Source organism: Enoplosus armatus, chromosome 15 (genome assembly GCF_043641665.1).
Source record: "Enoplosus armatus isolate fEnoArm2 chromosome 15, fEnoArm2.hap1, whole genome shotgun sequence".
In the NCBI taxonomy this organism is placed as follows: Eukaryota; Metazoa; Chordata; class Actinopteri; order Centrarchiformes; family Enoplosidae; genus Enoplosus; species Enoplosus armatus.
Window position 1 is genome coordinate 19,160,994 of NC_092194.1, and position 26,025 is coordinate 19,187,018.

Here is a 26,025-nt window from a genome sequence, read left to right on the forward strand (position 1 = left end):
GTGTGTGTGTGTCAGGGCTCTGGCTCAGTGCAGCGTTGATGTCTATAAGAAGATCGGCTCTCTGTACCCGGAGATGAGCGTCCACGAACGATCTCTGGATTTCCTCATCGACCTGCTGCACAAAGACCAGCTGGACGAGACGGTCAACGTGGAGCCGCTCACCAAGGCCATTAAATACTATCAGGTGCACACACATATAACACAAACACACACTGTTACAGATGATTAGCTCAGTGCAGTGACAATTTCACATGAAAAGAGGACATATTTATATGGTATTTAGGTCCATCTCTCCATGTGTTTATTGTGTTGTTTTTACATAAAGTGTGTGCAGACATACAGCTAGAGCTCAAACAGTCAGCTTTGTCAACTGACAGAAAATTGTTTATACTCAAAGCTTCGCTGGGGAGTTTTTGACCCCTAGTAGCAGCTATGCAGCAGTTTATTTTTGTCCTACAGGACATTACAGGTGGTGGTTATGTGCCAAAATATGCTGCAATGCACTGACAAAGACAGGAAAGAAGAAGAATGTCAGGTCGTAAACATGGATTTAAACCATACAGGATTTAATGTACTTAAAAAATCTGCTTCATGAGGAGGGAAATACATTCAACATGTTTATTTGACCTCAAGGATGCACACACTGAGTTCTGGTGAGAAACACTGAATAAAGCATAAGTTTTGTTTGTTTACAAGAAAACTCCACTGGGAACCTCACTTATCAAGAAAAGTGTTTGTCTGAAAGAGTAGTCATGACTTGATTTTCTGTTAAGCAGAGAAGTAGTTTATGTAATGTACCATGTTGGACCTAAGTACATTACAGTGCCAGTGTGAAAAAGATATGTTATCATTGGACACAAATCATAATATACTGTATGTGAATTTAAACTTATCTACAAAATGACTCCTTTCTCAGCACCTGTACAGCATCCACCTGACGGATCAGACCGAGGACTGCACCATGCAGCTGGCTGATCACATCAGAGTGAGTATCAACAACCACGTCCCACTTCATCCATTAAAATAAAGGAAGTAGACACGCTCTTTGATATATTGTTGTGAATGTGCTCCTTCCTGGTTCTTCCTGGACTTTTCAGAGGGTTACTCTGTTTACGTCACATTTTTTATCTGTAGATTATGAGTTTGGATGCTGCGTCTTCTGTTGAGTCCAATCAGCTTGTGTGTTATGAACTTTATGGCTTTGTATTTGAACGTCACCTGCTGTGTCCACGTGCAGTTTACCCAGAGTGCCTTGGACTGTATGGCGGTGGAGGTGGGTCGTCTGCGGGCGTTCCTGCACGCGGGCCAGGAGAAGGCCGACCTCGCCGTGCTGCTGAAGGACCTGGAGACGTCCTGCAGCGACATCCGACAGTTCTGCAAGAAGATTCGCCGCAGGATGCCAGGAACCGACGCACCGGGCATCCCAGCGGCGCTCAACTTCGGACAACAGGTAACCAAGGCAACCAAACCTCTTAACTGTCCACTGGCTATTGATTTGGTCGACGTTTTCGTTCAAATCAAAGCTTCCATTACTATCATTTCAGTTATAGTATTTTATGATTTACCAAAACTCCTTAAGTAGAATATATAGATTTGTCTTCACCTGGTTGTGATAACTGAAGTCATGTTGTGGCCCGCAGGTGTCAGACACCCTCTCAGACTGTAGGAAACACCTGACCTGGGTGGTGGCGGTGCTGCAGGAAGTGGCAGCAGCTGGAGCTCAGATGATGTCGCCTCTTGGTGAACAGGAGGGACTGTCGGCCGTCAAACTGGAGGATGTGGCGTTCAAGGCAGGAGAGCAGGTATACTGTAATACTTCAGTTTATCTGTGTTGGAAAAACACAAAAAAACAAGAGGAGTGAAGTGTCTCAATCTAAACGAACTGGTATTTACTTACAAAACAAGAACAGGACCAACGCAAATGATCCGACTGCTCTGGTTATTGACAAGCATACTATCACTTTCAGATTTATGGATCCCAGGGCGCCAACCCCTACGAGTATCTGCGGCAGTCCTGTGGCTTCGTCATTGCAACCATGAACAAGATGGCCACCGCCATGCAGGAGGGAGAATATGACTCAGACAAGCCTCAAAACAAGGTGTCAGAAACTAGCTCTGTGTGGGGTTACTGTGCAGGTCTGGAAGTGTTTTAGCACTTTGACTTCTCACCTTGACATGATTTCTGTTGTCGTCAGAACCCTCCGCCTGTGGACTTGCGAGCGGCGGCTCTTCGAGCTGAAATCACCGACGCAGAAGGTCTCGGCTTGAAGCTGGAGGACAGAGAGACGGTCATCAAAGAGCTGAAGAAGTCCCTCAAGATCAAGGTAGGTGAACACTGAGTTGATGGTGGCACAGAGGCACAGCTTTAGGTACTTATGATGTACATAAAATTAAACCAGTCCATCAACAGAATACCTGTATTTTAAAATATCTGCAAGTATTTGGATAGTTGATTATTCGTCCAAGCCATTTTTAAAAGCAAATATAAACACTTTAGTCTCTGATATCTACAGATAAGACCAAACAAGACCCCACAACGGGCAGTTTTTAATTATCTTCTGACATCCAAAGGACCAAATGAAGAAGAAATGAAAAAAGAGTGAATGAAACCTGTGTTTGTGTGTTTCAGGGAGAGGAGCTGAGCGAGGCAAACGTCCGTCTCAGTCTGCTAGAGAAGAAGCTGGACAGTTCATCCAAAGACGCAGACGAGCGCGTTGAAAAGATTCAGACTCGACTGGACGAAGCTCAGACTCTGCTGAAGAAGAAAGAGAAGTAAGAACGACGTCTGACCGTAGATCCAGACACAAAGTCATGTTCTGTAACGGACGTCTACAGCTGTGCCGTGTTGTCCTCCTCTCTGCAGGGAGTTTGAGGAGACGATGGACGCTCTGCAGGCCGACATCGACCAGCTGGAGTCAGAGAAGGCCGAGCTGAAGCAGCGAATCAACAGCCAATCAAAGATGACCATTGACGGGCTGAGGGGAACCGGCCCGTCAGGAATCGCTTCCATCGTCACAGGAATGGCGGGAGGTGAGTGGCAGGAAAACTATGTGACCGTACATTTACCAACAACATTACTACACATGCTAGTGGCTGTATATCATTGTTGTTTTTAGCAATTCATTTAACGAGGCTAAAAAAAACTAATTTTAAACTTCAATGACTGTGTTTAATTCTTCCTTTTGACAACCTTAAAAACCTCCTGTTTGTCTGGTTTTACCTTCTGCAGAGGAACAAAAAGGTATCTACCTGCTTGTGTTGACATCTGCTGTTGGTCCCGCATGCTCATTTTTGTCACAAAAAGGACCTGCCTGTGTTTCAGTGTTGCTTGGTTTGACGGCAGTTAAATACTACATGCATGTGTTATTCAGAGTATCTGCAGATCCTTAAAATGCACTGAATCCAGTTTTCTCAAAAATAAAAAAGCCTTGGAAGGTGTGAAAAAGTCTTAAATATAACTTACAGAAGTCTTAAATATTTTCTTTATGCAAGTTATAAAATGGTTTTGTATTTGATTGCAGGCTTTCAGGGGACGTTGCATACTTATAAACTAGAAGTACAATAGTTGTGACAGTGGATACAAACACTGTCACTACGCTGCTTGTCTGGGTCCAGGTCGCGTTAATTTAAGTACATCATTAGGAATTATTGTTATAAAAAAAACTAAATAAATCTAGGCCATGTCGTCCCTACTGGGTCTCCATCATACTTTCATACTGGACAGTATAATTGTGGAAAACGGTATTAAATTTAACTTGGAAAACTCTGCAGAAACTATGTTATTAAACCATTAAGGTTGAAAAGGTTTTATGTGTATATTATAACTATTAATGTGATATTCATCTCATAAGTCTGCATGCACATCATCTCCCTGCATGGTCTTAATCCATATTTAGCAACTCTGCTCAGGATGTGAGTCAATTACAAGCTTCAGTATTTTTAAAAATAAGTGAAAATAATATCAAGTTGTTCAGTTAAACACTATTTTCTTTGTTTTTGACATGTTGGCTGTAATCATTGATAATTACACCAGAGGGGAAGACAAACTGATTGACGGTGGTTCGACTTCTTCTGAACTAATAGAAAAAGTGGTGGAAGAAGTATTAAGATTCTTTACCTAAGTAAAAGTATCAGTACTACAGTACTACTCCCTCACATCTAAAAGGTCCTGCAGTCAAAGAACAGTTCAACATCATTTTTCATTTGTTTAAACCGAGAATATAGAGTTTGTATTTAACACTTGACGTATACCTGCTCTCGCTCCCGCAGCAAACATGGTGTCCGGCGTCGGTTCAGGTTCAGGTGTCCAGGTGATCGACTCTCCTCTGCTGACTCAGCAGATTGAAGCTCAGAGACTCTGCATCAAACACCTGAAGAACGACAACAACAGACTGAAGGTACCAATCATCTCTCCACCAGTTGTTTAACAGATTTGACACTTGACCCCTCAAAGACATGGAAATAGTTTACAATAGTAAAAGTAACCAGTAAAGTTACTTAAAAGTAGCCAATATTCGATTAACAAACTTCGCAAGATATATTCTTAGTGTTGAATCATTTTTCTTGAATGAATCCTATAATACCGTTTAACCAACCTGATTGTCTCACTGTCAAGGCTAAGACAAGCTAATATATAATGGCACCTTGATCTCTACAGTCACATAAATATCTCTTTGAATTTGTCAGATTATGACCATCACACCTACATTTAATTCAATTCAATTCAATTTTATTTATATAGCGCCAAATCACAACAAAGTCATCTCATGACACTTTACAAAATAGAGCAGGTCTAGACCGACTCTTTATAATGTTATTACAGAGACCCAACAGTTCCCACCATGAGCAAGCACTTTGGCGACAGTGGCAAGGAAAAACTTCCTTTTAAGAGGCAGAAACCTCGAGCAGAACCAGACTCTAGGTGGGCGGTCATCTGCTTTGACCGGTTGGGTTTTAGGGAGAGAGAGAGAGAGAGAGAGAGAGACAGAGACAGAGAGAGAGAGATAGACATAGAGACACAGATAGACAGACAGACAGATAGGTAGGCAAAGATGTATGGCAGCACTAACAGTAGAAATAGCTGTAATATTAGCTGAGATTAATAATAGGAGCTTTAATAGTGACAGAACTACGACTAAACATAATAACTGTAGTGATGAGAGTCAGGCAGGCCCATGGCAGCAGCAGCACCCAGGCGTACCAGGACCACGATCCACAGCGACCTACGAGTCGACAAAGCACAAAGAAACTCCGGGGAAGAAATAAAGTTAGTAACATGCATTGGACTGTGATGAATGTGCAAAGATGAAGACGGAGAGGAGGAAAGCTCAGTGCATCATGGGAAGTCCCCCGGCAGTGTAGGCCTATAGCAGCATAACTAGGGGGCTGGTCCAGGCAGGCCTGAGCCAGCCCTTAACTATAAGCGTTATCAAAAAGCAAAGTTTTAAGCCTACTCTTAAAAGTAGAGAGTGTGTCTGCCTCCCGGACCCAAACTGGGAGCTGATTCCACAGGAGAGGAGCTTGATAGCTGAAGGCTCTGGCTCCTGTTCTGTTTTTGGAGACTCTAGGAACCACAAGCAGCCCTGCATTCTGGGAGCGGAGTGCTCTAGTGGGGTACTAAGGTACTATGAGCTCTTTAAGATATGATGGTGCCTGACCAGTAAGAGCTTTGTAGGTGAGGAGAAGGATTTTAAACTCTATTCTAGATTTTACAGGGAGCCAGTGCAGAGAAGCTAATACAGGGGAAATATGATCTCTTTTCCTGGTTCCTGTCAGTACACGTGCTGCAGCATTCTGGATCAGCTGGAGAGTCCTCAGGGACTTATTGGGACAGCCTGATAATAAGGAATTGCAATAATCCAGCCTAGACGTGACAAATGCATGGACTAATTTTTCTGCATCTGTTTGAGACAGGATCTTCCTGATTTTTGCAATATTACGGAGGTGAAAAAAGGCAGTCCGTGAAGTTTGTTTTACGTGGGAGTTAAAGGACATGTCCTGATCAAAGACAACTCCGAGATTCCTCACGGTGGCGCTGGAGGCCAGGGCAATGCCATCTAGGGTAACAATATCCTTAGATATTGTATTTCTGAGGTGTTCAGGGCCAAGAACAATAACTTCTGTCTTGTTTGAGTTCAACATCAGATAATTACAGGTCATCCAGGTCTTTATGTCCTTAAGGCATGCTTGGAGGTTGGCTAACTGATGAGGTTCTTCTGGCTTGATCGATAAATATAGCTGGGTATCATCAGCATAGCAATGAAAATGTATGGAGTGTTTTCTAATAATATCCCCTAAAGGAAGCATATATAAGGTGAATAGTATTGGTCCAAGCACAGAACCTTGTGGAACTCCATGACTGACTTTGGCGTACATGGAGGATTCATCGTTAACATGTACAAACTGAGATCGATCTGATAAATACGACTTAAACCAGCTTAGTGCGGTTCCTTTGATGCCAATTAAATGTTCCAGTCTCTGTAATAGGATATGATGGTCAATGGTGTCGAATGCAGCACTAAGATCTAACAAAACAAGTATAGAGACAAGTCCTTTGTCTGATGCAGTGAGAAGGTCATTTGTAACTTTCACCAGTGCCGTCTCTGTGCTATGATGAGCTCTGAAACCTGACTGAAAGTCCTCAAGCAACCTATTGTCATGTAGAAAGTCACACAGCTGGTTGGCGACTGCTTTCTCAAGGATCTTGGAGAGAAAGGGAAGGTTAGATATACTGTAGGTCTATAGTTGGCTAAAACCTCTGGATCAAGTGTGGTCTTTTTAAGAAGAGGTTTAATTACAGCAACTTTAAAGGACTATGGTACGTAGCCTGTTAATAAAGACAGATTGATCATGTCTAGTAAAGAAGTGCTGACTAAAGGTAAAACCTCTTTGAGCAGCCAAGTTGGGATGGGGTCTAAGAGACAAGTTGATGGCTTAGATGAAGAGATAGTTTTAGTAATTTGGTGAAGGTCAATGGGAGAAAAGCAATCTAAATATACATCAGGTTTTACAGCTATTTCTGAGATTCCTGTGTTTGAAGGTAAGGTACCACCTGAAGACAGGAGGTGATCAATTCTGTCTCTAATAGTTAGAATTTTATCATTAAAGAAGCTCATGAAGTCATTACTGCTGAGGCTTATAGGAATACATGGCTCAATAGAGCTGTGACTCTCTGTCAGCCTGGCTACAGTGCTGAAGAGAAACCAGGGGTTGTTCTTGTTCTCTTCTATTAATGATGAGTAATAGGCTGCTCTGGCTTTACAGAGGGCCTTCCTATAAGTTCTAAGACTATCTTGCCAAATTAAACGTGATTCCTCTAGTTTGGTGGAGCGCCATTTCCTTTCAAGTTTCTGCACTGTTTGCTTTAATTTGCGGGTTTGGGTGTTATACCATGGAGCTGACTTTCTTTGTTTTATTATCTTCTTTTTAAGAGGGGCAATAGAGTCAAGTGTCAATCGCATTGAGCCTGCAGCACTGTCAACAACATTGTCTATTTGAGAGGGACGAAGGTTAGCATAGGAGTCCTCAGTTGTATTGAGACATGGCATTGAATTTAATGCCGATGGAATCACTTCCTTAAATTTAGCTACAGCACTATCAGATAGATATCTGGTGTAGACTTTTTTGCCTAATGGCGTGTAGTCCAATAGGAATTCAAAAGTTATTAAATAATGGTCCGATAACAAAGGATTCTGTGGAAATTTAGACAGGTTGTTTGCTGCTGTTATGTCTGGCTCTATTGTGCGTCCACGTGGCTGCAGTAACATCTTGTCCCTCGCAGGCTGAGAAGATGCGCGCTCAGCTCGCCTCTCTGCCTCCTCTTCATGTGACCAAACTTCCCTCCAGAGACGGAGGTCGTCCTGAAGTGCTCTCCAGCGCCCTCTACCGCAAGACCGACCAGCTCCTGGAGACTCTGCTGCAAATGAGTGCCAACGTCAAAGTGGTGGACATCACTGGGAAGTCTCCAGGTATGCGAGTGCACCATAAAGCAGACGTGTTAATGTCTTCAAAATCCTATTTTTGTCTTGTTTTACAGTTTGTTTGACTTACTCACTAAAATCTCTGTAAATGGTGTCATCTGACTGTCCAGCTGCCAAAGTCCAGATGAGAGAAAAGAAGAGTTTATCACAGTTTACTCCCTGTACTAATAACAGATGTGTTTTTGTTTGTCCTGCAGTGACACCTAGTGCTCAGCTCCTGGAACAGACGGCCAGACTGCAGTCCCTGAGTGACACTCTGGGCAGACTGAAGGTACACACAGCTCACATCACTGTGTTCAAACCTGAAATACTCACCTTACAGGCTAATTCAGTGATAATTCATATTTCTTTCTCCACATTTCTTCTCTTTTGCCTCCTCTCTGTCAGGATGAAGTAGCAGAGCACGTCGTCAACCAGCAACCTGGAGCTCGAGTCTCGTCTGACTTTGCGACGTTCCCTTCGACCTCGTTTGTGAAGGTAAGAGCGCCGCTGCCACCGTCAAAGATCATCACTTATTTTACTCTTTCTTTGGGTTTCGTAAAGAGGTGAATGAAAGCTTATCCAGGTTTTTCCTGACCAGAGTTTTGGAAGATTATTCTGAATTGTTTACACACATCAAGCCACTTTAAGAATTAACCACACATTTCCACAAAAAAGACAGCTCTAAAGTATAAAAATGAACTAACATGATTAAGTCAACAATGATTAAATCATGTTTACTAAGGCTTTAGTTCAAATAATGACATTTATTTTGAAGTCCAGTGTTCCTAAATTATATTTTCAGCTGTTTAACTTCTTCACACTTGCCGTTTAGAGACCATAAACCTTTTCTGAATTCAGCTTTGTCAGTACTTATTTGTGTAAACACTATCCAGTCGGCAACTTTTGTTTTCAATGTCTCAAAGGAGAGAATAGTGAAGAAGAGCAGGATTCAGTCTCAGGGGACTTACCACACTCTTACACCATCTCTCTGCAGATCTAATATTGAACCCTATTCTGTCTCTAGGCGAAGGAGGAGAAGCAGGGCGACGCGGTGCTGGTGGGTCGGGTCATGGTGCCGTGTCCCCGCGGTCAGGAGCAGGTCCACCGCCTCGTCCTGTCACAGTTTCAGCTGCAGAGAGTTCACAGTCTGCTGCGGACCTAAGCTTCACCTGCCCTGCGATCCTGCCTGCTACACCAACACAACGCCCCCACCCCCATCATCAGCTTGGTAGCCTGGTCTCCACTCCAGGGCCAAACGAGTCAATCCAGGATTTCAGATCATTAGTGGTGAGATTACAGCCTGCAGGAAATCAAGCAAGTTGATCTGTGAGCGTCAGGTGTGCAACAAGTTTTAACTCAATGTCACTTTGGATTTTAGACATCTAGAACGATTGTGGTCTGTCTGGGCCTGTTTTGACGCTGCCGGTCTCAGCCATTTTGGGTGAGGACTACAATTAGAGCTGAAATGATTAGTCAATTAATCGATTAGTCAATCTCCAGAAAATGAATTGGACACTATTGTGCTAATTGATTCTTTGTTTCAGTCATTTTTCATCATCCCGATTGCTGCTTCTCAAATGTGAAGATTTTGTCATATGACAAAACACGAAACCTTAAGATGCCACTTTGGTAAATTCTAATGGGAAACTTTCACTGTTTTCCAACGTTTTATTGGCAAACGATTAATCGAGAAAATAATCAGGAGATGACTTGTTAATGAAAATAATCACTACCTGTAGGCGTAACTAGAACTGTTAATTTCTGAACATTTTAAAGCAAAAATCCCCTGAAAAAAACGGCATATTTGTTTATTATTTAGACCACCACCATCGGATATCTCCTTTTCCTTCCTGAGGAACCTGAAACTAATATAAATCAAATTCGACTCAACTTGGTTTTTGAAGCGACTTGATGAGGCTGTTGTGCTCTTGACTGCAGCCCTGCATACTGTAACTCACAGACTGGGTGAGGGATCAGAACTCCATCATCTCCTCGTAACTTACACATCGAAATTTAGTGTTACGACCAGGAAAAGAAGTCGAGATACAACAGCACTGCATGCTGCCCAGATTCACTGATTGCTTTAGCTGTGCAGAGTATTTATCAAAGTCCTCTTCGGCCCTGGTGTGGAACCTGCAGTGTGGTTTATATTAGGCCACAACATTGGATGTTGCTCCACGTTTCTATGTTACACTATTGGCGCCACTGTTACCACTACACAGGATACGAAGGATCATGACTGTGTTGTACATTTAAAATCAGGCCTCACTGTCGTATGCTCCATTTTTATAACGTAACTGTCTAAAGGGAAAGAACGGTCATGTGATTTTGAAATGATGCTGAACAAACATGTGCTTTGTCCAGTTAAAGCAGTGGGCATTTTACTGCGGTTTGATCAAAGAGACTTTTTGCACATATTACGAGTCCTGAGTGACCGGAGAAACCACAGAGGAGAACAAAGTCCTGCACAGTCGCTTTGCTTTGATGTAACTTTGACCAACGGTCGAAAGTCACATGCAAGCGAACCACGGTGTGCGTTGAAGAGTTTGTATTTTGCTCTGCGGTTTGATTAAAACCTTGTGGACTGCACAGAACAGGAAAAGCTGATTAACCTCAAGGGATTTACTGTGTAAAACGCCGAAAAAATTATTTTGCTTTTGCAGATTTTTCATGTTTATTTAAAAAAACCACAGATGAAGCATTATATGGTTTAAATTATTTAGTATTTATTACACTCGTGGTGTAAATTCCAGTATGTCGTTAGTCTACTTTTACATGCTTGATATAAATGACACACCGGTTGTATTATGGTAAAGTTACTGATTTACAAACGATCCAGAGACGACTGTATTACCTTTGTTCTGCTGAGATTCCTGTTGCTGTTTCAGACTTAAACTTTGTCCGAGCCTTAAACCTGCAGAGAGCCTTGTGGTTAAGAGCGGTCACCTGCCTTATTTCTGATTTGTTTAAAGCAAAACGACATCTTTGCCAAAGAACCTTTGTTTCTGTTCACCACGTTTGCCATGGCTGATTTTAAAAGGCTTTTAGTTTATTAATGAATTCTAATTATTTTATTGAATGATTTGTGAGTATTTATGTTTACACAGTATTGTCATAACTTGAAGTTTTATTTTATGATTAATTTAATTAATGGGCATAGTGCATCTACATAACTGTAGTAGGGAAAATGCAGATGTTATTTATTCATCATGTTATTTATGTTTTTCTCTCAGTGAGCAGCTGATGTGCTGAATCTGCAGCTTGTCTAACTCGTCTTACCTTCTCCTCCTGTGGCTTCCTTCTCTTGCACAACCGATAACTGATCAATAAAGACATTACAGCCAGTGTATCTTTGTCAGCCTTCACTGCCTTGAATCAAAACATGGAATTTAGCAAGACTGTTAAAGAAACATGGTTTATTTTTACATTAAAACCCATTTTCAAGTTTTTAACCAATTAAAAACATTCCACTGGTCTGTAAGTAAGAAGTAAAAAATTATCTAATGAGTAGATTTTTACTTTTCTACATAATCTTTCAAATAGCAACTAAAAAAATGTCACAAATAAATAAAAGCTCATTTTTAGTCAGGTAGTTTTGTTATTAATGCTATTAAAACTAAAAATGTTTTCACATCACTGATTTGATCTACAGTAAAAAGTTTGATCACGGCCACGCTGTTCGTCTGCCGAGGACACGGCTGGTGATTCTCTGAAAGACAGAAAACGGTTCATTTGATTATTAAAATGTATTTTTGTCTTCGATCCACTTTGAGAACAGCTCAGGAAATTAATTCTGACTCACTTCTGCTGGTCAAAATGTCTACAAGCCACTTAAAAGAAATGTGACTTATTACCGGAATGTCAGATCCACATTTTAGACTTTGTGAATGAGAAAAGCTGTTTGTGTTGTACCTTGTTGTAAAGTTGTGCGTTCAGCCGGTAAGATCGATACTCTGCTCGTCTTCTCTCCTCCTCCTTCCTCCTCTGCACCTCCGGCAGACTCTCATAAATCCTGGCGAAGAGACGGTGTTAAGACAAAAAGTCTGCCAACGCCAAACTTAATATCGTTATATAGTTGAGGCCTTTCTGCAACATCTTTGTTAACTTCACATCACAGCTCTCAGTCATAATACCTGAACACTGAATACATCTGGATGTTATTAGTTCCCAAAACATTTATTACAATAAAGTGTAATGAATCCTCTTAATTTACAATTTGAATACATGAAACGCTTACTGTTTGGACCTCTGTATCATCTCCTTCCTGGGAACAGCCCTCCTGAGCAGAGCGGTGCCTTCACAGATAACAGAAAAAGTAATAAGTTAAATTTTTCTAATCCATTCATTCATTCATTCATTCATTCATTCATTATGTTAACTGCTGGGGTGCAGCCTGGACAGTTCACCAGTCAATCACAGGATAATGTTGGACACAGTTTGGATACATAGAATATGTATCAGGAGTATAGAGAAAATAGAGACATTTGTGATTCTGTGAGCCGCCATGAGCTTAAGTATTCATCAGATTTGATGTTACAGTCGCTCTTTTTCCCTCCTGGCGTTTGTGGTCGAGTACCTGCAGGCTTCGGCAGCCTCTCTGGTCCTCCAGGCCAGCGAAAGAGTTGGTCTCTCTCTCTGCTGAAGACGTCTTGCAGCTTCCTCTCCTCCGCCTGCAGAGCCAGGCGCCTCACCCGCTGCCTGGACTGAGAGATGAACTCCGGACGACGCATCTCCAGCGCCTCCTGCAGGATTGAAGACGAGCATTAACGTTTTTAAACCACAAAAAGAGACAACAGTAAGAGATTATAAAAAGGGCACCATTTACTGTCGATTTGGAAAGGTCTTGTGATGGTAAAATTCAAATCTTATTCTTAGATTAGAATGGGCACGGACCTAAATATCCAAGTTTTTTTTACTTACTGAAACACTTCCCTTCAAACAGCCAATTAGTAACAAGTCTCTCACTTCTATGAATAAATCTACAAATAAACAGCCTGTTAAGTGATGCTTTGTAAAGACAAATACAAACCAACCTGGAGAGAGATCCGTGCCAGACCAGTCGACATCGTTTTGGTTCTTGGATCTAAATCGGGTTCAGCTTGATGTATTAAACTGGGCTGTTTGTTTCCGTCTTCTTGGACTTGTCTCTGTCTGAGCGGTTCTCTCCACGGATCGATTCTGCTGTACGGTTCAAACCAGGCAGTGTTCGGCCTCCACGCCAACTCCTCTTCCTTTGGACGGTTCTCCTTCCTTGCCTCTGACCTCACGTCGTCAGCAGAGATGAACCATGAAACAGCTGGAAGAGGACCAGAAATTCAAACCAGCCAAATCAATACAAAGATTTCGTTTTACTGTAAAACAATGTAGTATATAGATATGAGCCTCGTACCTTCAGGGTAGGTCTGTGACGGGCTTTTCTTGCTCTTTCTCTGCTTTTGTAGCCCCTGAGTCCTCCGCCCTCCTCTTCCTCTCTCTAAGCTGGATGACGAAGATGATGTTCTGGCTTCACCAGGCGAAGGGAATGTGGTTCCAACATCTCTGGTGTGGCGTCGAGTCCCATTACTGACCAGCTCCAGGTCACCTGAGGAGAAAGAATACAACAAAGAATTACTTTCATTGCAACTTTATTTGTATAATGTTTTTTTATCCATTGTCAATTTTTTGTTATGTTGAGACATAAATTAGCTGTTGAGCTAACTCCGGCACATTTACTTCTTGAATGTCATTATTGATTATTGATTAATATGCACTGCCCCTTTAAATAAATAAAATGAATTATTTGCCTCATTCTTCCATCTTAGGAAGACGAGACTAGTAACTCTAGGATAGCAATAAACTATTGATTTTTGCAAACAAAGTCACAGTTTACAATCTCTTCATTTTTAACAATTTTCAACAAGTAAAATCTGAATAAATTGAATGGTAACCCCTGATAACAAAATGAATCTGAATGAAGGCTCCAAGATGTTTTACATTTGTAAAGAACTCATAATAATATAATTTTAATAATGTTATTCACCCGCATGTAAGAGGATATTATTTGTTGAAAATGTTTTTGAAAAAGTTGGGGTCGTCTTATTTTGGAGGATTAGGCACAACATATATTCACAACAGTAGACGTTCTTTTTGAGAGAGTAGCAGCTTCTACACAGCAATGCATTATGGGTTGTTTGTAGTAACGTAATGTTTGGCGAATGAGTTTCAGTTGATTGTGTGAGTTAGTCAACGCTAAAAGAGGTAATTAAGCTCAGTTTAACATTTAACATAAGGTGGTGTCTTGTGTGATGTGTTTTGTAGTAAATAAATTCCTGAAAAGCGGCTCCTGGACTGACCTGCCTGGATGCCTTTGCTGACCAGTTTAACAGCCTTCTTGGCTGCCAGAGTCCTGGAGGGGCCACGGTGTGACGGGAGGGTGTAAGTGCTGGTTGACGATGTAGAATCAGCAGCAATCTGAAGACCAATGCAATGACATCAAAACTTTAGAGCTGTTCAATACCTGTGATTACAAGCTGGTACATTTGTGAGTCACTTTGTTCTGTGCTCCAACGGGTGTTTTTGACAGGAACAGGACATTTTCACACGTCACAGTAGGAAAAGCACAGGTGTAATTGTAAGTACATCTAATTCCATTCAGCTGGCTCACTGTCACACTGCCATGATTTACTGGGACACTTACAACAGAGCCATTGTTAATGTAACACCTGTGCTTTTCCTATTATGACAAGTCAAAAGGCCTGTTAGGTGATGATACACCTCTGCAACAATGCAACCTACATAGATGTTTGTGGTTTTATTCATTTATTCCAGTCAGACATAAAATTCAAAGACTTTTGAATGATCTTCAACACAGAGAAAGGTGTACTGATAAATGTTTCTTTGTCTCTGATAAAAGTTTGAACCCTAAAGCCTCTAAAATCCACAACCTTTGAAGGGTGATGAGAGAGCGACATTTAAATATGACATATTTACTTCAGAATGGGAATGAGGGCAATAATATGCAGATATAACGACTTACTGTGGATTCATCAGTGCCGGTGGTCTCCGACAGTGTGATGATGTGAGGCGGCTCTTTGTTTCGTCCTCTCCTCGGTTCCCTCCCTTCTTTCTGCTTGTTGATGGTGCTGTACAGTTTACTGAGGCTGGAGCTGGTTTTCAGGTGCTGGACTCTGTGGGCGCCGAAGACTCGGATCAGCCGCGCCGTGTCCACGGTGGACATGGAGCCGGACATGGTGGACAGAGTCTCTGACTCGTCTCTGTCTGCAGGACAGAGGTGCTGACTCTGGGAGGAGTCATGAGAGAAGCTGGAGGTGAATGAGTCACGGCGGTCTTCGTCTGCAGGTTTAGAAGCTTCTTCTACCTGGAGCCTCTGAGTCCAGGCCTGACGAGGTTCACCTTCAATCTTTCTGCCTCCTCTGACTTTCCACTCCATGTCTCTGGCCTCTCTATTGTGTGTCTTTCTTTCTTTCCTTGTAGCATCTTCTCCTCTCCTTCCTGGCCTTTCTTCTGGATGACAACGTGCCCCCTCTTGTAGTTCTGACGTGTTAGCAGCCCTTGTGCTGTGAATAAGACGGGACAGCCGCTCAAGCCGCTCCAGCAGCGATGATTCTCTGTCACTGGTCGGTCGGGACTCCTCCAGACTCCACCGATCACAGAACCTCTGCCACAGCTGGTCCAGAGTGCTGCTGCTCTGCTGGGCTGCGGGGTGAGGGAGGTCAGAGTCCCTCCTCTCCTGGTCTCCCTCCCCTCCTGTCTGAGGACTTTGGTCCAGGTGATGGCTCACCTTGTAGTCCATGTCCACATGAACTGGCTGAAATCTCTGACGTCTTGGCTCTGGTTGATCATAGCTAAGGAACTGCACTGGGCTGGTCCCCTGGTCTCTCTTGGAGGCTTCTTGGTTGCTCGAAAGAGGCACTCTGGTAAAAGCAACTGATACATGAGAGGACAGCTCTGGAGCTCCAGTCACACTAGCTTTTGAGGTCCCAGCTGCTGATACAGAGAGAGAGATAACACGTGTTAAGACTGAACTTGGATCAGACTTTTTCTAAACAATATATGTATTATTCACTGCCTCATGTACACACAAACACATAGAAAAACAAAGTAAAGCTGTGTCAACAAACTTAAAATCAAACAAACAGAAAGCGACACAGAACACAAAGTTGCTTCACAGACAAATTTTATACAATCCCAAATAAAACATCTCTAAAATGAAAATAAAATGATCAAATAATATTTCTTTAATTAACTTCACACAGTTACTTTTTAGAGAGCTCAAACAAAACATGCTGCAAGGAGCATTCATTTCTCCTCCTTACACTTCACAAAAGCAATAAATAGTCCCCAAACCTTTTCAAACATATCCTGTTTTTCCTTTAATATACGTAAAGAACCATTGTGAGGGTGGGGGACTGAAGCCCACTGTCGTCTTTTAAAACAGTAAAACCTGCTTGCAGAAAACAAAGATGTATCACTAAATTGTGTTTTGCTGGATGCAACCATTGGAAAGCTTTTATAAATACGTTCCTCCACGGTAATTCTTACCTCTTCCCAAAGGAGTTTTATATTTTCTGGATTTCCAAACACGTTTCCATTATAGTGAATTAATTTAACCAGAGTGACATCTGTTCAAATTAACCAGACAATTTATTTATTTTTGCAATTTATGGACAGATGACTCTTGTTATGTTACAACCGAAGAAATGAAGGAGGTAACTACAGTGAATAGGCATACGGTTTGTCTTCATGTTCAGCTCACCTCTGTGTCCTGGCTCCTGCATTTTGAAGGTGGTGGCTTTCAGCCTCTTGCTGTAGATGCCCTCTGCGTGTCTGATGGTGACGCCACGGTCCAACCCCGGGTCACGGTTCCCGAGGACCTCACTGCTAAAGCGAGGGGGCACAGCGTCGTCTGAGCCTGGTCAGAATTTAAAAGTGGCTTGTTACCTTAAGATGATTTCTGAGAAAACAGATGAATAACGCTGCTGGACAAGTGACCAAAATCCTTCACTTTCAGCCAGAAATGAACAGAAGCCATTCAAAGACATGGAGTCTATAGTCCTCTCTCTCTCTCTCCGTCTCAGGAGGCTCCAGCTCTGCCTTTGTCTCACTCGGGCCCTGAACATGAATAATTAATGCTCTGCCTGGTGTATGTTACAATAGACCAGCTGCTACCCATACAGGCACAGGGGAAATGAGAGCAGAGCCTCCCCATTCATCGCAGATTCAACTGACAATTCAATTCTATTTTTAATTTTTAAATAATTTAATAATAACTTTTTTTCTATTTGCTCTATTTTTGTTTGAGTCCAGTTATTTTCCAAGACCATTTTGTCTTCATTGGTTCATGCATTTTCTTATCAGACATGTTTTTACATAATTCTTTATCATTTTAACACTCAACAGTATTACAGATGATTTCTTCAATGCACCTTATCTACAAACATATTTGATTGATTTGATTGACAAAATACATTTTGACTCAGATTTTCTTGACAGATGGCTCAAACTTTTAGGGGGGCCTACAATTTGGAGTGGAGTGGAAATTGTGGAGTGCACCCAATGTTGAATATGATCCAAGTTGCTCAATAAGGTTATATTTGAGACAAATGTACCTGTGTGGGAGCTCTCCATAGTGGTGTCAGAAGGGTTGGTAGAGGAGAAGTCAGCTTCTGTTTGAGGGATGTAGAAGAGCTCCTCACTCCCACGAGGTTTATAAGGCAATAGAACAGGCACTGCTGTAAGAGGAAAGGTGAGAAGGAACATGCTATCATCTTTACCTACCACAGATAATCTGAACTACAGCCATGTTGACAGTCAAGTCAAGTGTTTCTCAGTGGAACGGCAAATTCTATTTTTGCTGTCACACCATAAGCTCGTATTGTTCTTAATCACTGGCCACATGGAAGCAAAAGTTTTAAAACACAAATAAACTTACACTGTACGTTCTCATCCATCCCCTAGAACAGACCTCTGCTCTCATTTATAGTGTGATAAATAAATAATAAACAGTATAGTGAAGGTTTGGTTTTCTTTTTCAGCAGAACTAAAAATAACATGAGTAAAGTCTATCATATACTGTTATATTACACAACAAACCTACCTGGTATTTCAGTGGTTAAGGGTCTTGGCGACACCACAACTCGAAGTGGTTTAAAAGACTGAGAGGATGTGGAGGTGTCGGCTCTTTCAGGTCCCTGCTGTCTTATTGGCTCTCTGGTGTCGTACCACTCTGGTGGACTGGACAAACCGACACCTTCATCAGGACTGCTAGCAGGAGAAGAGGCGTGTCTGAGGGGGACAAATTCTTTACGTGGCAGCCCCGTAACAGCATCAGCACGACTGGAGTGGACAGCAGAGGCCAAGCTGTGATCAGTAGCTTTCGGGGACAGAGTGAGATGGACATGTGAGACGTGACCTGTCCTGGCTGGAGAGTCAGAGGTGGATGAACCTGTGGTCTGTTCAGAATCATGACCAACACCTGAAACAGAGCTGTTCTGGACGGATAACACGTCATCCTGCCTCAAAGACTGTGTGTTGTCGTCGTGAGCATTCACATCCTTTCTACCTAAACCCTGTGAGGCCGGGGGAGGTTTTTCAAACTGGCCTCCTACAGCTCCTATAGGCTCTGTGATTTTCTCTTCATCCATGGTAGGGGGAAGCTGCCTATTAGCTTTAGGGTGTTCGACTGTTCCTGTGGAGAGCTCAGCCAGGTGGAGCAGCTCTGATGACGGACTGATAGGAGGTGCGGGCGACGTGGAGGGAGAAGGGGAGGTGGAGCGCCTGCGTGTGGCAATGGTGATAGATGTGAGGGCCAGAGGGTTTGTCCTAGGGAGGGTTACCCCCTCTCTGGCAGCGATCTCACGTACCTGAGCCTCAAGACCTGTGCTGAGGCCCTGCAGCAGCTGGGATGGCTGGTTGTTAGCATCATGGAGGGCAGTGAATGTCTCCGCTTGGTGAGGCGGATCCTGCCCCCTTGGGACACTAACACTGGACGCTGCACTGCTCTCTGTATCTGTGCTCCCCTGACTCTGAACAGAGAAGTAAAAAACAAGAGGTCTGTGTCAAACTGAGAGACCAGGCAAGATCCAAGTTTACATTGTCCTGTGAATCAATTCATCCACCAAAGAAAAGCCTTTTGCACGGCAAACATTTTAAATTCAAATGTTCCAAAAGTCTAACATGCACCTGTTGACACACCATGCCTGCAACACACCAGTTACCTTAAGACCTGTACTGTCCAGAGTTTGGAGGTAGACATAAAATACATTTTTAAATATTTACATGATTTAAAATGTGACAATAAACATTTATTATTGATAATTTACAGTCCTTTATAAATGTAGTAAATTGCTACAAATGAAGCTTTTATCAATATGACTGATTGCTATGTGAAGTGTAATGACAAACAGCTCTTCATCAGTGGTTTACCTTTATAGGATTTTTTAACAGCAGCTCTCTCTTGATCTCTTCAATCCGCTTTCTGTCTTCTTTGTCCAACTCCAGAGGCTCACACTGCTGTCCCGATATCTTCAGCTTAATCCACTCTGCAACATAGACACTTTTACGCTTGTGCAGATGATAGTTTATTTGACAGTATGTCAATATACACAGCCAATGAGTGAGCTGGGATAGCATTCAAGAGGAACAGGAGGCCAAAGCAATGCACATGAATGAGACAGACAGACCTACATAACTACAAGGAAGATAATTATGCTGCAGGAGTTGTTTGAAAAGTTGTTTTGGATGTTTTAATCTTATCACTCGAGATTAGTTTGTAACATGTGAATCCTCTTACCTCTGGCTTTGCTCTCTTCTTGGTCAGTGATGCTGGGTGTACTGGACACCATGGTGGCCGGAGATTCACTCTGCAGTAACTTGGCCACTCTGACGGCTAGCGAGCTCTCGCTGCTCCCATCACTCATCACTCCCTGATCAGTGTCCTCGAGGATGGGCGAGGAGGAGCCACTCTGTACAGGACCTTCCTGAGTAGTCTGGTTTTCCTCCTCTGTAACACACTCTGTAACACACTCTGTAGGAGTAGAGGTGAGCTGTTGTGTGCTCAAAGCTGGTGAAGGCTGGATGACTGATGGCTGTGGTGGGACTGTGCTGTCAGGGGGAGCAGCACTGCAGCCCTCAGGCTCTGCCCGCTGGGCTGATTGGGAGAGGACAAGGGACGACCCTGCACCTCTACTAACAGTGCTACCTTGTGGCCTTGTGGCTGGTGCAGTGATAAGAGCTTGGGTGGATGGATAATTAGGTTGCGCCATTGAAGTCATACTCTCTTGACCAATAGAGCTTTCTCTTGGTTTCTCTGAGGTCAGCATGGAGTCGGACGAGGACCTGGCCCACAGCAGGGAGGATCGAGTTCTGGGATCTCCAGTAGCGGAGGAGGAAGAGGAGAAAGAGGAGTCCGGGAGTCTGCTGGATTTCTTCCTCAGTGAGAGGAATATGTCATTATCTGAGAGCAGACGGGGTGCTGCAGGGGAGGCTGAGGAAGCCACGGAAGACCCAGCAGATATGACGTTCTCAGCAGATACGACGTTCTCTGCCTGAGAGAGTAGTTTACGAATCTCCAACAAGGCCTTGGAGCTAACAAAAGAAACTTCTGCGCTTTGCTCCAAACTACGGCTCGTTTGCAAGGGTGACTCCAAGTCTCTATCCCCACACCTAGCCTCAGCAGCTAACAAGGGGTCAGAGTCAAACCTGTCTCCAAGCTGGATGGTATTCTGGCTGCTGGATAAGCTGCTATGCCTCTGCTGTTGCTGGGTGGTCTGCAGTGTGAAGGGATACGAGTCTTCATCACGCTGGTTGGAGGTTGCCAGTCTGCATTCACTCTGGAAAGCTTCTGTATCTGATGAAGGAGAAGGCCGCCTGGTCCACTCTGGGATAGATATAGCTGGGCCAAGACTGTCAAGGCTGAATGGTATGGATATACTGGAGTCCACAGACAGAATGCTGGACCTGGAAAACTCTCCTTTATGGGGACTACCCCCTGAAAATACAATATGAGAGTATGAACCACACTAGCTCATTATGGGTAATAAAAGGTACATTTACCAATTAGCAGCTGATAAAAATGATCCATTCATCTTTTAAAATTATAATAAATGTTTTGAAAAACATGCCTACATAGTGGTTGGAATTAAAACATCAGTTATATTTTCTGTTTGGAACATCAGTTTCAAAGGTACCTTCAGAGGTTTGGGTGCTCTTGGTTGGGGTTCCAATAGATCCTTTAATTGTACACAGGTCAGTTGGAGAGAATTCCGGCTCTCTGATTGGCCCTCTGGGTGCAAATGGAGTTAAGATTGTTGAGGGAGATTGGTCAATACCCAGGTTATGGAGATATAACTGCAAGAAAGACAAATACAGAACATGTCAGAATCAGGAATACAACTCTACGCTTTTACAGCACTACATGCTGAGATTTTACTGCTACATATTTCTATTTATTATCTGCTGAAACTGAATCTGCAATAACAGACAATCTAACAGATACTAAACATATTTCAAATAATATTCTAAAGAAATCCTATGCTTGTTTATATACAATTTTCAGTTTTTCAATTACCGGAATTCGTTCTTCAATGTTGAGCTCTCGAGGCCTGGCCAGACATGGTGGTGTTGATAGTTTTGAAGTCCAGTACGGGGCGTAGTTATCGACCTCTAGGCTGACAACAGAAGAAGCTCCAATGGAAGTTCCCAATTTAATTCCACTGTTGTTACTATCTTGGGAACTTGAGAGTGTCAAATCTCGATCAAGCGACACATCACTGAACTGACCGAGGCTCACGAGAGGCGAGGGTTGAACTGTAGAGCTTGGCTGACGATGGACATCATCCTGAGTCTGACTCTTCTCTTTTTCTACACGTCTCTCTGTCTGCTGATCTTTCTGAACCGACATGACAACCGTGCTGAGAGAGGAGTGGGACTGTGACCTGCCAAAGGGTGAGGCAGAGGTTCTTGTTGCAGACCCAGTGTTGTCACTGGGAGCACTGCCCACAGCCTCCCCTCTTCTTGAAGAAGTGGGGGCAGAGGGAGCCGTGGAGGAGCTCTGTGTGACATTCTGATTGGCAGCACTGGCAGGCTGTTGTAAACTCCTCACCTGCTGACTCAGGATGCGATTCAGGGAGTCAGATACTGCATCGTAAGCTTTCTTTTTAGGAGAGATGCCAGAAAATCCTTGCAGTGCCAAGCTATCAAATAATGACGTCTTGCCTGAACTGTGATTTGCCCTCCAAGCGTCTACTTTCTGCATATAGTTGAGACTTGGGAGAGACTGGACTTTTGCAGAGGTAGTTTCCTCTTGGCACTGATTTGTCGTGTCTGGGTAATGGACATCAGCCACAGGAACAGCTGGCTGTGGAGAGATCCCCGTTTTTGACTGATAGGAGTTGTCTTTATCGGACTCTATAGCAGAAAGTTGCCCTAATTTAGCCTTGACACTGGATTTGGGTGGGGCCTTAAAAACCCCTGGAGTGGACTGAGACTGTGGAAGGAAGCCCAGGTAGGACCCATCAATCCCTGTTTGGTTCCCTGAGGACCAGAGGTCTTGCTCTCTGTGACCCCGTTCGACACCTGCTGAAAACGGCCCTGTCCATGGCACAAGATTTGCTCTGGTCACACTTGGCTTTCCTTCAGACGTCTCTGTGGGGTATGGTGTGAGAGACTGACTAGGTGGTGTCGGATTTTTCCACCGTTGGTTTTTAGATTCAGCTTCATGGCTGGTGCGCCTCTCTACCTCCGACAGCAGCTCTCTATGTAACACTTCACTTCTGTCATCAGGTTGAGTGCTGCGGAGCCCCATGGTGATGTTACAGACCTCAGATGAAAATGTTCGTGATTTGTCAGGGTATACATCTGTCTCAGGTTGTTGTGTCTGCTGCTGGGGAAGAGAGGCTTCACCTGGAGGACCTTCTCTTCTAACCATTTTTTGGTCAATGCCTGGTTTGCAAACTTTAGTGCTTTCAGACTCTTTGGCAAAAGCGTTCTTCACAGAGATCTCAGAGGCAGAGGACACAGCACTATTGCTGCTGCTTGGCATGCCGATATCTTTCTGAAGGAGCTCCAGAAGATGCTGGGCAGGAATATCCTTACTCAGAAAGAATGTCTCATCTTCAGCAGACTCTCCTACTGGTTTGTCTGGAGGGTCAGTTAGTGTCTCTGAGTCCTTTTCTCTGCTACCCGTACCATCTCTGGATGGTACTCGCTGTTTGTCGGTGGTGGCAATCAGTGGAGAGTGATCAGTTTCCTTGTGTTTGCCTTCGTCCCCTGGTGACCAACTGTGCTGGGACAGAGAGCAGCAGTTGCTCACTCCCTCTTCGGACAGAATGGTTGCTTGGGCCAAAGGGTGCTGGGACAGTGAGGCCTCAGAGGCCTGAGTGGTGCGATCCTGGGGTGGAAAGTGAAACCTCTCTGATGCAATGGAAATGTCAGGGAGCGCCCTTTAAAAAAGTAAAATATAAATAAATAAAATGATAACATTAAAGTGATATGTTGTAGAAAACTATGTCCACATAACCAATAATTGACTGTTAATTGATTACCTTAAAGGGGCAAACTCATTGTCACTTTGTTGGAATAAAGAGTATTCGGTAAAGATGTGTTCCGCTCCAGAGTGGGCAGGAAACAGAGGAAGGGCTGGAGACAGGTTACTGTCCTGAAATTCTGATTATACAGAAAATGCTGAATGTTATCCACAGGCACAGTCATCATGTTTACAGCTTACAACTGAAGTATAGATCCCACAAACTTAATCTATGCAAACCATCACCAGCCTTCAACTCCCCATTATCATTAGATCCAATGTGATGAATTATCAACTTGATAACTTGAAATGGGATTTTCCATACCTACACATCATGAAATCATGAGACAAACATATATTTCAAATACATACCATAAAGAATAGCTTATATTTTGAATATATGATATATGATATATTTTTCAGAACCACAGATTTCCTATAACACATTTTGTTCTGAATAACCTAATCATATTCAACACTGTGACAAAAGAAAGCAGCAGAGTGAGTGAAATTCATTGTTTTATTCACTGAACACACCTGGCTGCAAACAGTGCCCCCATGGTTGTTGAAGCTCCCAGCCATCTGTTTCCATCTGGGGCTGTTTCTGATCCAGACTGGCACGGCTGTGACTTTGACCCAGTTGGTTTATGGATGTTTCTCCTACAGACTGACTCACATCTTCATCTGCTGGCTCCTGAGGAGACGTCGCCACCCTCTGTGAACCAAATGACCAAATAACAGAACTCACTGTTACTGTCCTCTTGAGCCATTTAACACTGCTGCTGTGTAACCTAAAACATGAGAACATATAACAGTTTCTTTGGAGGCTTAAAACAATAACAGCTGGTAACAACTCTGCAGCCTCTGGACTTGGTAGTGGAGAGTATGCTGCATAAAAGGTTATCCATCCTGGAAGATGTCTCACACAACCTGCCGGTCAAACAGCAGAGTACATTCAGGAAGAAACTTGTTAAGGTACACTACAGGAAGTCATTCCTCCTATGTTGCTCTTCCTGAGATATCTTCCTTTTTTTAAATAATTCTTGGGGGTTATTCCTTATCCAAGTAAGGTCTAAGGATAGAGGGTGTCATATGCTGTGCGGGTTCAAAAATGTGTTAATTGGGATATTGGGATACATAAATAAAACTAACTTGACTATCTAAATATTCCTGTGACTAATCTCAATTGCTTACATATGATGACAGACAGAATAATGTAAACAGTGTTAGTTTCAGCTTGAAACTGCTGTTTCTCTTCATCTATACAGTTTGTCATCAGTTATGTAGTTCTGTCTGTTGCACTTCTGTTGCAGATCAGCTCTTTTTGGAATTCTGACAGTTAAAGAGATCGATGACTGCCAGACCTCTTGAATAGTTGTCAAGGGCTAATAAAGGGCAGTCAATTTAATTTGATCCACCTTTATAGCAATGGTTACAGTTCTTCTCAATGAGGAGTTTAAGCACATTATCTTATAGATTAGTTGACAAGCGTAGCAAAAAGTTAGCTAACAGCAACAGGTTAGTCTTAGCTAGCTTAGTGAGACACATGACTATGTTCTGTACAATCTGCAAATAAGTTGCTAACGTTATCATGCAAATGAGTAGCCGCCAGTCGTCTATGCTATCATCGTTACCACCGGAAAAGCAATATTTTGTCTGACAATTACATAACTTTTAAAAAGGAGTAACGTTGGGTTAACTGTGTGTTAATACGCCGATACATTAGCTAACAACCTAGCAAAGCAGTTAGCAGTTAGCTAGCTATCGACAACGGCCAACGTTGGGTAAACTTTAGCCAGATTTCCCCGCTCAGAATTGTGTGAAAGGGCGCCGAAGAACGACAGTAAAAAATTACATACTTTAACATAATTTCACACCAGGAATTGAGTTAAAGTTAAAGCAATTACCTCTGGAGGTTCCATGTTGTCGATGTTGTTGTCAGTCCGCCACAGCGACCGTGCTTCCTCCAGCTCGTATCCAGGGTGCGTTGCTAGGAAATGTAGGGAAGTACCCCCGGAAACTCGAGCGGGCGCGAGAGACGTTTGAAATGATGAACGCAAAAGATCGTTTATTAAACAGATGGATCACTCGCTTTCATTAAAAAAAATGAAATTCTTCCGGTTCTAAAGTGGGAATCGACCCCACCCCCCTTCGAGTTTCTGTTGTCACTGTTAAATTTCACCTAATATTTGAATATGCTGTTATTTTGTGATTGTTGTCAACTGTTCAGTTACTCTATTTTGGCAGCTGAAATGCAGAAACACGTTTCTCATCATGTATCAAAAATAAAACAGAGTGAAGCTCTTTACTTTTTGCCCTTCTCAGAATTGAAAAAAAAGTTGCAGCAATGAGTTTAACTGTTTTTGTCATGTTTCACACATTCCTGAATTGTTTTTATATTTATTTTTTGTGTATTATTATACAAGATAATACATTTTGTCCTACATTTAAGCTGGCTACTGGTGAAATACCATAGACTGTGAAATACCCTGACTAATCAACAAAATACAAAGTCCTGTACAATTTAATCCAACAGCCTGG

The 26,025-nt window shown here is 42.8% G+C and overlaps 2 protein-coding genes across 3 annotated transcripts in view; one reads left to right on the forward strand and one right to left on the reverse strand.

Moving 5' to 3' along the window:
* dctn1b (dynactin 1b) overlaps nt 1-9,123 on the forward strand; it is a 36,230-nt gene extending 27,107 nt beyond the window's left edge. For both annotated transcript variants that reach the window (XM_070919804.1, XM_070919805.1), the window contains 13 exons: nt 16-184; nt 917-985; nt 1,238-1,450; nt 1,641-1,802; nt 1,968-2,099; nt 2,196-2,324; nt 2,630-2,772; nt 2,864-3,048; nt 4,246-4,397; nt 7,781-7,967; nt 8,177-8,250; nt 8,367-8,456; nt 8,986-9,123. In XM_070919804.1, the coding sequence (XP_070775905.1) occupies nt 16-184; nt 917-985; nt 1,238-1,450; nt 1,641-1,802; nt 1,968-2,099; nt 2,196-2,324; nt 2,630-2,772; nt 2,864-3,048; nt 4,246-4,397; nt 7,781-7,967; nt 8,177-8,250; nt 8,367-8,456; nt 8,986-9,123 (1,843 nt within the window). The remainder of the gene's footprint in view (nt 1-15; nt 185-916; nt 986-1,237; nt 1,451-1,640; nt 1,803-1,967; nt 2,100-2,195; nt 2,325-2,629; nt 2,773-2,863; nt 3,049-4,245; nt 4,398-7,780; nt 7,968-8,176; nt 8,251-8,366; nt 8,457-8,985) is intronic.
* A 1,923-nt stretch (nt 9,124-11,046) lies between these two features.
* alms1 (ALMS1 centrosome and basal body associated protein) lies at nt 11,047-23,522 on the reverse strand. Its single transcript, XM_070920763.1, has 17 exons — nt 23,519-23,522; nt 23,148-23,372; nt 21,529-23,084; nt 21,149-21,308; nt 19,753-20,949; nt 19,386-19,501; nt 18,058-18,985; nt 17,570-17,692; nt 16,717-16,872; nt 14,977-15,944; nt 14,294-14,411; nt 13,351-13,542; nt 12,995-13,257; nt 12,522-12,703; nt 12,199-12,240; nt 11,874-11,973; nt 11,047-11,670 (listed from the first exon to the last, which is right to left on the reverse strand). The coding sequence occupies exons 1-17, from the start codon at nt 23,520-23,522 to the stop codon at nt 11,626-11,628; spliced, it is 6,375 nt and encodes a 2,124-aa protein (XP_070776864.1). The 3' UTR covers nt 11,047-11,625.
* Nucleotides 23,523-26,025: the final 2,503 nt, after the last annotated feature.